Source organism: Oncorhynchus gorbuscha, unplaced genomic scaffold, assembly GCF_021184085.1.
Source record: "Oncorhynchus gorbuscha isolate QuinsamMale2020 ecotype Even-year unplaced genomic scaffold, OgorEven_v1.0 Un_scaffold_5:::fragment_2:::debris, whole genome shotgun sequence".
Taxonomy (NCBI): Eukaryota; Metazoa; Chordata; class Actinopteri; order Salmoniformes; family Salmonidae; genus Oncorhynchus; species Oncorhynchus gorbuscha.
Window position 1 is genome coordinate 129,130 of NW_025745327.1, and position 10,871 is coordinate 140,000.

The 10,871-nt window shown below is 46.1% G+C and overlaps 1 protein-coding gene across 1 annotated transcript in view; it reads left to right on the forward strand.

Annotated features, from left to right (window-relative positions):
- The window catches only part of LOC124018383 (rho guanine nucleotide exchange factor 1-like), a 101,317-nt gene that overhangs the window by 52,246 nt on the left and 38,200 nt on the right, over window positions 1-10,871 (forward strand). The window contains exons 4-12 of the mRNA XM_046333671.1: window positions 455-553; window positions 1,125-1,167; window positions 1,293-1,398; window positions 1,665-1,805; window positions 3,450-3,479; window positions 8,618-8,726; window positions 9,028-9,118; window positions 9,444-9,476; window positions 10,654-10,863. Coding sequence (XP_046189627.1) covers window positions 455-553; window positions 1,125-1,167; window positions 1,293-1,398; window positions 1,665-1,805; window positions 3,450-3,479; window positions 8,618-8,726; window positions 9,028-9,118; window positions 9,444-9,476; window positions 10,654-10,863 — 862 coding nt within the window. The remainder of the gene's footprint in view (window positions 1-454; window positions 554-1,124; window positions 1,168-1,292; window positions 1,399-1,664; window positions 1,806-3,449; window positions 3,480-8,617; window positions 8,727-9,027; window positions 9,119-9,443; window positions 9,477-10,653; window positions 10,864-10,871) is intronic.

Below are 10,871 nucleotides of genomic sequence, written 5' to 3' on the forward strand. Positions count from 1 at the left end.
CTGTATTTTAATACACACCAGACTGTCCTCCACCGACCATACCGATTACTTATCTGTCCTCCACCGACCATACCGATTACTTATCTGTCCTCCACCGACCATACCGATCACTTATCTGTCCTCCACCGACCATACCGATCACTTATCTGTCCTCCACCGACCATACCGATTACTTATCTGTCCTCCACCGACCATACCGATCACTTATCTGTCCTCCACCGACCATACCGATTACTTATCTGTCCTCCACCGACCATACCGATTACTTATCTGTCCTCCACCGACCATACCGATCACTTATCTGTCCTCCACCGACCATACCGATCACTTATTTGTCCTTCACCGACCAGTGTTATAGAAAATGGTTTGTGTGTGTGGTACTCATATCTTCTAGCTCCCTTCCTCATTTTTCTCTCTTTCTCGCTCTCTCTCTCTCCCTTCCTCCCCCTCTCAGTTGTGTTACCTCCATGCTGACCTCTTCAAGAACCTCAGTACCAAAGAGACAAAGAAGCAGTTTGTGGAGTTCTACAACAGCTTCCTGGACAAGGGCGCTGTAAGTGCAAGAAACACAGGGAGCTAAGAAGCGACTGTAGAGCCCAGAGCCAGATGGCACCTCACTGTTCTGTTCCGTACTTAGTACCTATTCTGTACCGTACTTCCTCTGGTTTCTTGCTACTGGCCGTTTGTCCGGCTGTACCCTCTATACCCATCTCCCTCTCGTCATGTGTCTCCCCCTCTCCCTCTGCTCAGTGTGTCACACTTTGTCACTCTGACAAACCACTTCCTGTTCGGGTCGTGGGAATGACCTTTGGGAAAGATTGCTATTTCTATTGCTCTTTTCCTGTTTTACACTCCCTCTCTATTCTAAAAGGATATGTTTAGTGAAAGTTCATTGGAACATTCAGAGGTAGAAAGAGACTCATGGAGTAGAAATTGTACTTCTGTTTTCTAAGTTACCTCTTGCCTGCATAAAAAAATGGTATTCAGGTGACATCTGGTGGTGACTGTGGTGTACTGCATTGTTTGAGATTTCTATACAAATTGTGTCGTAGAAGTCACTGTGATGCATATTATCATTATGTCAAATTAAATGTTCTCTCCCTCCTTCTCTTCAACCCACATAGATTCTCAGAGTGCAAATCCCTCACAATGTATCGTTTGAGTTGGGTAAGCCCTCCTACGATTGTTCTCTTATGATTTTTAGATAATGCAGCCGTCATACTGCTATTCCACCACTGGTCTACTCAGCATTATCTGGATAAAGCATGGTGTGTATGTAATCTCTCTCTCAGACCGTACCAGACCAGACCTGCTCAGTGAGGAGCAGCAGAAGAAGTTTGTCCAGGATGTCCAGTTGGCTCAGGCCCCAGAGGTGCTGCGACAGCTGGAAGACTTTAGGTGACACACCCACATCCATAGAACCACATCCATAGAACCTGGTCAAAATCACCCATATCTATGGAACCAGTGAAACGGCACCTATTGACTCACCAGTGATAACATTGGGTTAAAATAGTCTCTGCCCTAAACCCAAACTCTCTTGTTGCTCCCCATACACACGTGTGTACCAACTAGCCCTCGGCGATAATGTCAGACTGATGACAGTTATACAGTGTGAGATGTAAATCCTTAAAGGGATACTTCCTGCCTTGCCTCCCTCCCAGGCAGAAGAGGATGATGGGTATGACCCCTAACGCGGCAGAGCTGCTGGAGGTGGAGTCTCACTACCCCACCGATCGTATCCCCATGGAGATGAAGGAGAAGGCTGTGGCAGAGACCCTGCTGGACAAAATGTCTGAGATCCAGTGAGTAGACTGCTGGGGTGGATTATTGACTGTCATAATGCAGTACTACATAACGTCTAGCTTTTATTTAACTTCATAGATAAAGGTACAGTCTAATTAGCTAAGTTAAACCTCCCATGGCTTCGTTTGGGGGCAAGTTTAATTTGAATTCAATTAAATACTATGTAGTATCATCATGACGGGCCTCTAGACATCACAGTTCCAGTCCCTCAGCGGACATTTCTAGGATATGGTGCAGAAATACACACATTGACACAACCAGTTCAACACACAGGGACCACTAGGGGGATAGATGGATGATTAAAGACATGGAGGAGAGAGAGGGATTTGGGGAGAAAAGAAAGGAAGCAGAGGGAGAAGGAGAAAGTCAGCAGTGCCACGTTGGCAGGAAGGCTCTCCCCTGGCATGCTGCCAACCGGAGGGATGGGGAGGATGGAGAGGGGGAGGGAGGGAGAGGGGGAGGGAGGGAGAGTAGGGGCAGTGTAGTCCGTTCATCTACCTCTGACCCAGTGGCCAGACACAATGAATTAACACTGGAACAAGTGAGGAGGAGAGCAGGAGACAAGCTCTTTAACCTGCAGTGTGAAGAGAGAGGATGAAAGAGTGACTATAAGAGAGAGACCAACAAAGGGAAAGGGGATATGCCCAATGCATAAGTCCCTTTTTTCTGGTTACTACTGTATTGTCAGTGGAGGAAGTATGAAACGCTTGTCAGCAGGCAGTGTCAAACACATCATAAAGCAGCTTCCCACCGGCTCTGTTACTGACTCACAATCAACTCTCTCTGTCTCCTAACTACAAAAGAGTTATTCATTTATTCTGCCCATTTAGATTCACTTCCACAATCCTCTGCTCTCCTCCACAATCCCACACTCGCCCTCGTTCAGCATGCTCCCCCGTCTCTCCCCCTCTCTCCGCCACAACATGGTGATCTCACCTCCTCTGTTTCCCTTTGGTCAGTCAGTGGAATGGAGGGATGGGCTTGGCGTCCTGATTGGCTTCGGGATTCCAGAGGAAACCCCTCCCCTCCCTTTATGTTAATAGAAAAGAATAACAGTAGGATCTCATTTCCATATTCTTGCCTGCTTGTTGCATCAGACTAAAACACAGTTAAATAGCCATTTCCGGTGTCCTGGAACATTGTTAGATTTTCCAGCCCACCCTGCAGACAACTCCCAGAGAGCAGCTGTGCCTTGACTTCACACTTATCATTTGCAGATAGTTAGACAGCTAATACCTGGCCTTGTGCATAAAAGCAGATTGGATAGATTTGTACAGATTCGATTTTTGCAGTGTATCAATAGTTTCTTGTGCATTGCTTTGGGTGCAGCTTTTAATGCATCTCTCGTTGTTGTAGACTTTGTTTTATTTTTTCCCTTTTTTTGTTGGAAAGATCAGAATATGTTCAGTAGCCTCTGCTCTGAATACAATATCACTGCAGTCAGATTTGAGTTGGATCAGGAGAAGCTTAGCCGCTTCAGATTCCACCGTCCCAAAACAGAGTTAAGAATCAGTCGAGAAAGAGCGAGGGAAAATGCCACTTAATCGACTCCACCGGTAAGTCTACAGACTTGGCAATGTCTGCACTTATCTCTCTCTCTCTCTCTCTATCTCTTTAATATCTATTCATCTCCTCTCTTTCAGTCCCTCCATCGTCGCAGACGAGGAGAAATGGTGAGTTCTGTGTTTCGCGGTGCTGTGTGCCTGAACCACCTCCGTCAATGTGTGAATGCATGCTAGACATGCTTTGTCCAGCTCCCTGCTTAGATTCATTGATGTTTTAAAGTCCACACATACATGCCTTATATTTATTTGACCTTCCTCCTCAATTAGTTTGTTTTGCTCTATAGTTCATGACTGTTACTGTACGTTGTGCAGACTTCAGGACTGTAGTTGTACGTTGTGCAGACTTCAGGACTGTTATTGTACGTTGTGCAGACTTCAGGACTGTAGTTGTACGTTGTGCAGACCTCAGGACTGTTGTTGTACTTCAGGACTGTAGTTGTACGTTGTGCAGACTTCAGGACTGTAGTTGGACGTTGTGCAGACTTCAGGACTGTAGTTGTACGTTGTGCAGACTTCAGGACTGTAGTTGTACGTTGTGCAGACTTCAGGACTGTAGTTGTACGTTGTGCAGACCTCAGGACTGTAGTTGTACGTTGTGCAGACTTCAGGACTGTTACTGTACGTTGTGCAGACTTCAGGGCTGTTGTTGTACGTTGTGCAGACTTCAGGACTGTTGTTGTGCAGACTTCAGTTGTGCAGACTTCAGGACTGTAGTTGTATGTTGTTGACTGCAGACTTCAGGACTGTAGTTGTGTGCAGACGTTGTGCAGACTTCAGGACTGTAGTTGTAGTTTCAGGACTGTAGTTGTACGTTGGACTGTAGTTGACGTTGTGCAGACTTCAGGACTGTAGTTGTACATTGTGCAGACTTCAAGACTGTTGTTGTGCAGACTTCAGGACTGTAGTTGTTGTACGTTGTGCAGACTTCAGACTTCAGGACTGTAGTTGTACGTTGTGCAGACTTCAGGACTGTAGTTGTTACTGTTGGTGCAGACTTCACGTTGTGCAGACTTCAGGACTGTTGTTGTGCGTTGTGCAGACTTCAGGACTGTAGTTGTATGTTGTGCAGACTTCAGTACTGTTATTGTATGACTTCAGTGTTAGTTGTACGTTGTGCAGACTTCAGGACTGTTAGTTGTACGTTGTGCAGACTTCAGGACTGTAGTTGTACGTTGTGCAGACTTCAGGACTGTAGTTGTGCAGACTTCGACTTGTGCAGACTTCAGGACTGTAGTTGCAGACCTCACTGTTGTGCAGACTTCAGGACTGTAGTTGTACGTTGTGCAGACTTCAGGACTGTAGTTGTACATTGTGGACTGTAGACTTCAGACTTCAAGACTGTGCAGACTGTAGTTGTACGTGCAGACTTCAGGACTGCAGACTTCAGGACTGTAGTTGTACGTTGTGCAGACTTCAGGACTGTGCAGACTTCAGGACTGTTGTTGTTGTGCAGACTTCAGTTGTTGCAGACTTCAGTTCTGTTTTTGTACGTTGTGCAGACTTCAAGACTGTTGTACGTTTCAGTGCAGACTTCAGGACTGTAGTTGGACTGTAGTTGTACGTTGTGCAGACTTCAGGACTGTAGTTGGACTGTTACGTTGTGCAGACTTCAGGACTTCAGGACTGTTGTTGTAGACTTCAGGACTGTTGTGCAGACTTCAGTTCTGTTTTTGTACGTTGTGCAGACTTCAGGACTGTAGTTGTACGTTGTGCAGACTTCAAGACTGTTGTTGTACGTTGTGCAGACATCAGGACTGTGGTTGTAGGACGTTGTGCAGACTTCAGGACTGTTTGTATTGTGCAGACTTCAGGACTGTTGTGCAGACTTCAGGACTGTTATTGTACGTTGTGCAGACTTCAGGACTTTTAGTGTACGTTGTGCAGACTTCAGTACTGTTATTGTACGTTGTGCAGATTTCATGACTGTTATGTGTTGTACGTTGTGCAGACTTCAGGACTGTTACTGTGCAGACTTCAGGACTGTAGTTGTGGTGCAGACTTCAGGACTGTAGTTGTGCGTTGTGCAGACTTCAGGACTGTAGTTGTACGTTGTGCAGGCTTCAGGACTGTAGTTGGACTGTAGTTGTACGTTGTGCAGACTTCAGGACTGTAGTTGTGCAGACTTCAGGACTGTGTTGCAGCAGACCTCATGACTGTAGTTGTACGTTGTGCAGACTGCAGGACTGTTACTGTAGACTTCAGGACGTTGTGCAGACTTCAGGACTGTAGTTGTACGTTGTGCAGACTTCAGGACTGTAGTTGTACGTTGTGCAGACTTCAGGACTGTAGTTGTACGTTGTGCAGACTTCAGGACTGTAGTTGTACGTTGTGCAGACTTCAGGACTGTTATTGTGTTGTGCAGACTTCAGGACTGTGTACGACTTCAGGACTGTAGTTGTATGTTGTGCAGACTTCAGGACTGTTGTTCAGGACTGTAGTTGTGCGTTGTGCAGACTTCAGGACTGTAGTTGTACGTTGTTAAGACTTCAGGACTGTTTCATGTGTACAGACTTCAGGACTGTTAAGACTTCAGGACTGTGCAGACTTCAGGACTGTAGTTGTACGTTGTGCAGACTTCAGGACTGTTATTGTACGTTGTGCAGACTTCAGGACTGTAGTTGTACGTTGTGCAGACTTCAGGACTGTAGTTGTACGTTGTGCAGACTTCAGGACTGTAGTTGTACGTTGTGCAGACTTCAGGACTGTAGTTGTTGTGTTCAGGACTGTAGTTGTACGTTGTGCAGACTTCAGGACTGTTGTTGTGCAGACGTTGTGCAGACTTCAGGACTGTTGTTGTAGACGTTGTTGTGACTTCAGGACTGTCAGGACTGTAGTTGTACGTTGTGCAGACTTCAGGACTGTTACTGTGCAGACTTCAGGACTGTGTGCAGACTTCAGGACTGTAGTTGTTGTACGTTGTGCAGACTGCAGTCCTGTACGTTGTGTGTAGTTGTACGTTGTGCAGACTGCAGACTTCAGGACTATAGTTGCAGACTTACTTTTGCCATAAATGGCATTCTGTAGTTGTGCAGACTTCAGGATGTAGGCTGACTTGGACTTTGTGGTCTTACGGCCTCAGTTTGAAAAGCTCTTGCATTTTCCCTCTCAGGACTGCTTGTGCCTCTTTCTTGTGCAGACTTCCTCCAGACTTCATCTCTAGTTCAACTGTACTACCAACTTCAGGACTCCACTTCCAGCATCAACTGTAGTTGTAGCCTTTTTTGTACGTTGTGCATATTGTAGTTGTACCAGACTTCAGGACTGTTGTTGTCCCTTTTCTCATCTCAACTGTACCCCTTTTCTCATTTCAACCATGGACTGTAGTTGTACGTTGTGCACTTCAGGACTGTTAGTTGTACGTTTTCTCATCTCAGACTTCCCACTGTTTTCATCTCATCTCAACCCCACCCCTTGTTCTCATCTCAGACTTCAGGACTTTTCTCATCTCAGACTTCAGGACTGTAGTTCTCGTTTGCAGACTTCAGGACTGTAGTTGTACGTTGTGCAGACTTCAGGACTCAGACTTCCTGTAGTTGTACACAGACTTCAGGACTGTTTTGTACTTGTGCATTTCAGACTTCAGGACTGTAGTTGTACGTTGTGCAGACCAGGACTGTTACTTTTGTGCTCATTTCAGACTTCCCTGTACCCAGGACTTTTCTCATTTCAACTGTAGTTACCCTTTTCTCATCTGTTGTGCATTTTCTCATCTCAACCTGTGTGGTTATGGTTGTGCAGACTTCGGGACACCCTTCTTTTCTCATCTCAGACCCCACAGACTTTTTACTCATCTCAACCCCCCTTTTCTCATCTCAACTTCAGGACTGTTCTCATCCAGACCTTTTCTCATCTCAACCCTGTTTCTCATCTCAGACCCCTTTTCTCATCTCAACCCCACCCTTTTCATCTCAACCCCACCCCTTTTCTCATCTCAACCCCACCCTCTTTCTCTCATCTCAACCCCACCCCTTTTCTCATCTCAACCCCACCCCTTTTCTCATCTCAACCCCACCCCTTTTCTCATCTCAACCCCACCCCTTTTCTCATCTCAACCCCACCCCTTTTCTCATCTCAACCTCTTTTCTCATCTCAACCCCTTTTCTCATCTCAACCCCTTTTCTCATCTCAACCCCTTTTCTCATCTCAACCCCTTTTCTCATCTCAACCCCTTTTCTCATCTCAACCCCTTTTCTCATCTCAACCCCTTTTCTCATCTCAACCCCTTTTCTCATCTCAACCCCTTTTCTCATCTCAACCCCACCCCGTTTCTCATCTCAACCCCACCCCGTTTCTCATCTCAACCCCACCCCGTTTCTCATCTCAACCCCACCCCGTTTCTCATCTCAACCCCACCCTGTTTCTCATCTCAACCCTACCCCGTTTCTCATCTCAACCCCACCCCTTTTCTCATCTCAACCCCACCCCGTTTCTCATCTCAACCCTACCCCCCAACCCCGTTTCTCATCTCATCTCAACCCCTTTTCTCATCTCAACCCCACCCCCTACCCGTTTCTCATTTCAACCCCACCCCCCACCCCGTTTCTCATTTCAACCCCACCCCTTTTCTCATTTCAACCCCACCCCTTTTCTCATTTCAACCCCACCCCTTTCTCATCTCAACCCCACCCCGTTTCTCATCTCATCTCAACCCCACCCCTTTTCTCATCTCAACCCACCCCTTTTCTCATCTCAACCCCACCCCGTTTCTCATTTCAACCCCACCCCGTTTCTCATTTCAACCCCACCCCTTTTCTCATTTCAACCCCACCCCTTTTCTCATTTCAACCCCACCCCTTTTCTCATTTCAACCCCACCCCTTTTCTCATCTCAACCCCACCCCTTTTCTCATTTCAACCCCACCCCTTTTCTCATTTCAACCCCACCCCTTTTCTCATCTCAATCCCACCCTTTTCTCATCTCCTCTCAACCCCACCCCTTTTCTCATTTCAACCCCACCCCTTTTCTCATCTCATCTCAACCCCACCCATTTTCTCATTTCAACCCCACCCCTTTTCTCATTTCAACCCCACCCCTTTTCTCATCTCAATCCCACCCCTTTTCTCATCTCTACCCCACCCGTACTCTCCCTCTCTTTCACTCCTATTATTTTTATTTACAGCTCATGCTTTAGCATCCTCTATAATAGTGTATCATTACTGTTTCTATTGCAATGCCAATATATATGCATTTATACAGCATGTACTTTCATCACCACTAACTTTACAGAGATCTCTCTCGCCCTCCAGTTCGTCGATCTTTGCAGCAGTGGCCTTCTACATGAAGCACCTTGGAGTGAAGTCCAGGGTAGCTGACAGTAAGAAGTCCAGAGGGTTCTTCAGGAGACCCCTTGGGAAGGTGAGTCTGTCCGTCTGTCCGTCTGTCCGTCTGTCCGTCTGTCTGTCTGTCTGTCCGTCTGTCCGTCTGTCTGTCTGTCCGTCTGTCTGTCTGTCTGTCTGTCTGTCTGTCTGTCTGTCTGTCTGTCTGTCTGTCTGTCTGTCTCTCTGTCTCTCTGTCTCTCTGTCTCTCTGTCTCTCTGTCTCTCTCTCTCTGTCTGGAGTCCACAGTCCATACCACACACCAACCTATCCAGTATTATTAGACTGTTCTTGTCATCATGCGCTCTCTCTTTGTCTCTCTTCCTCCATCTCCCTCTCAGAATAAGAAGAGTGAGGAGTCCACTAAATCTAAACCGAAGGGGGGTTTTCCCAACATCCTCAGCGCCGCCGGTGGCTGGATTGCTGGCAGCAGTACGTGCCAGTAGTGTCATAATATGAGATGAGATTGTACTTTATCAATACCCAAGGAGAAATTAGTTTGTCTTCCTTAAGTAGTTAAAAAACAACACACAAATATTTACAGTAAATACATACTGTATGCACTACTAAATACACACTGCATACTGAAGGTACAGAGAAACAGAATGGATGACATATAGTATAAGCTATGTCAGGTGTTTGATTATCGATCACCATCTAAAAGTGGGTCTACCAGAATGACCGTAGTGCCTGTATAAGACAATGTCTTTGTAGAAATAAAAAGAACCCGTTGTCTTGCCCTGTGTTCTTCTTTCAGCTGAGGTCAAACTTCCTAAAGTGGAGGCTGAAGGTACCACCGTCTGGCTCTCATCTCCTCTTCCCCACCCCTTTATCTCTAGAATGGTTTAGTCCTTACTAATCAACCCCAATGCATGTTTGCATGTATCAAATCAAACCCGGAAGGGGCCGAGGGGAATGGCAAGTTTTTGATTTGTTGACTTGCTGTTTTGAGTCTAGGTGTAATCATTGGTGTTTTAATAGATGGACTAACACATACACACACACTAGAGCTTGGGCGAAAAAAGTGAAAATCTCTGATTTTCTGTGATTTTGCTATACAATGTTCCTGTAGAGTGTTCTCTAAACCGTTGTTTGGTCAACGGTAATAGCCTATGCATTATGTTGATTCCTGCAGAAATTTGACGTTTGGTGCAACTTTGAAATTTGATGTTTGGAGAAACGCGGATAACCGTCAGAATCTGACGTTAAATTGGTATAACCGTGAGCTCTTGTTGTTCATCAAGTAGCCTCGGTCTAGTGCTGGAAAGTTGTTTGAGTTCCCACTGCTATCGCAGTTGACTTACTTGGCACTGGAACTAAATGGTCAAAAGCCCTCCCGCTAATGTAAAGTAGCCTAACTGTCCATTTAAAACGTTTAGTTTTATTGTTGTAGGCTATTTATCGTTATTGAGCAAAATAGTTACATTCATCACATTATCACATTTTGTCCATCTCGCCCAGCTCTAGCACCTCCCCCAAACATGATTTATTGCTGATTTATCATTATCGAAACAATTAGTCAATTTAACACAACATGGATTTTTGTCCATCTCGCCCAGCTCTCTCTCTCTCTCTCTCACACACACACACACACACACACACACACACACACACACACACACACACACACACACACACACACACACACACACACACACACACACACACACACACACACACACACACACACACACACACACACACACACACACACGGTCAGTCTGTCGTAGGGTTGTGAACATAGGCACAAAACTGTCCCCACCCTGAGAATGATTAACCCTCCTCTCTCACCACAGATTGACTGACTGCCCTATAATCGTCCTGTCTGTCTCTGTCTGTTTCTTTCTCTCATGGTCTCTCATGGAAATGATTGACTGTTTTGACTCTTTCTTTTCTCAATGTCATCCCTTTTACCATTTTCTCTCTCTCTCTTCCTCGCTCTCTCTCTCTCTCTCTCTCTCTCTCAGTGGATAAAGAGAAGGTGAATCAGGAGCGTAAGGTTTCCAGCGGCCTCGCTCTCTCTCGAGGCTCCTCCGCCCCTGATGCTGCTCCTCCAGTATTAAACAGGAAGTCTGTTTCCACAGGATCCTCCCCCCATCAGGGTTTGGAGGTCAGCGAGGGCTCAGGGGTTCACATCAGTGTGACCTCCAGCCCAGACTTCTCCCACAGCGAGATAGGTAAGGCT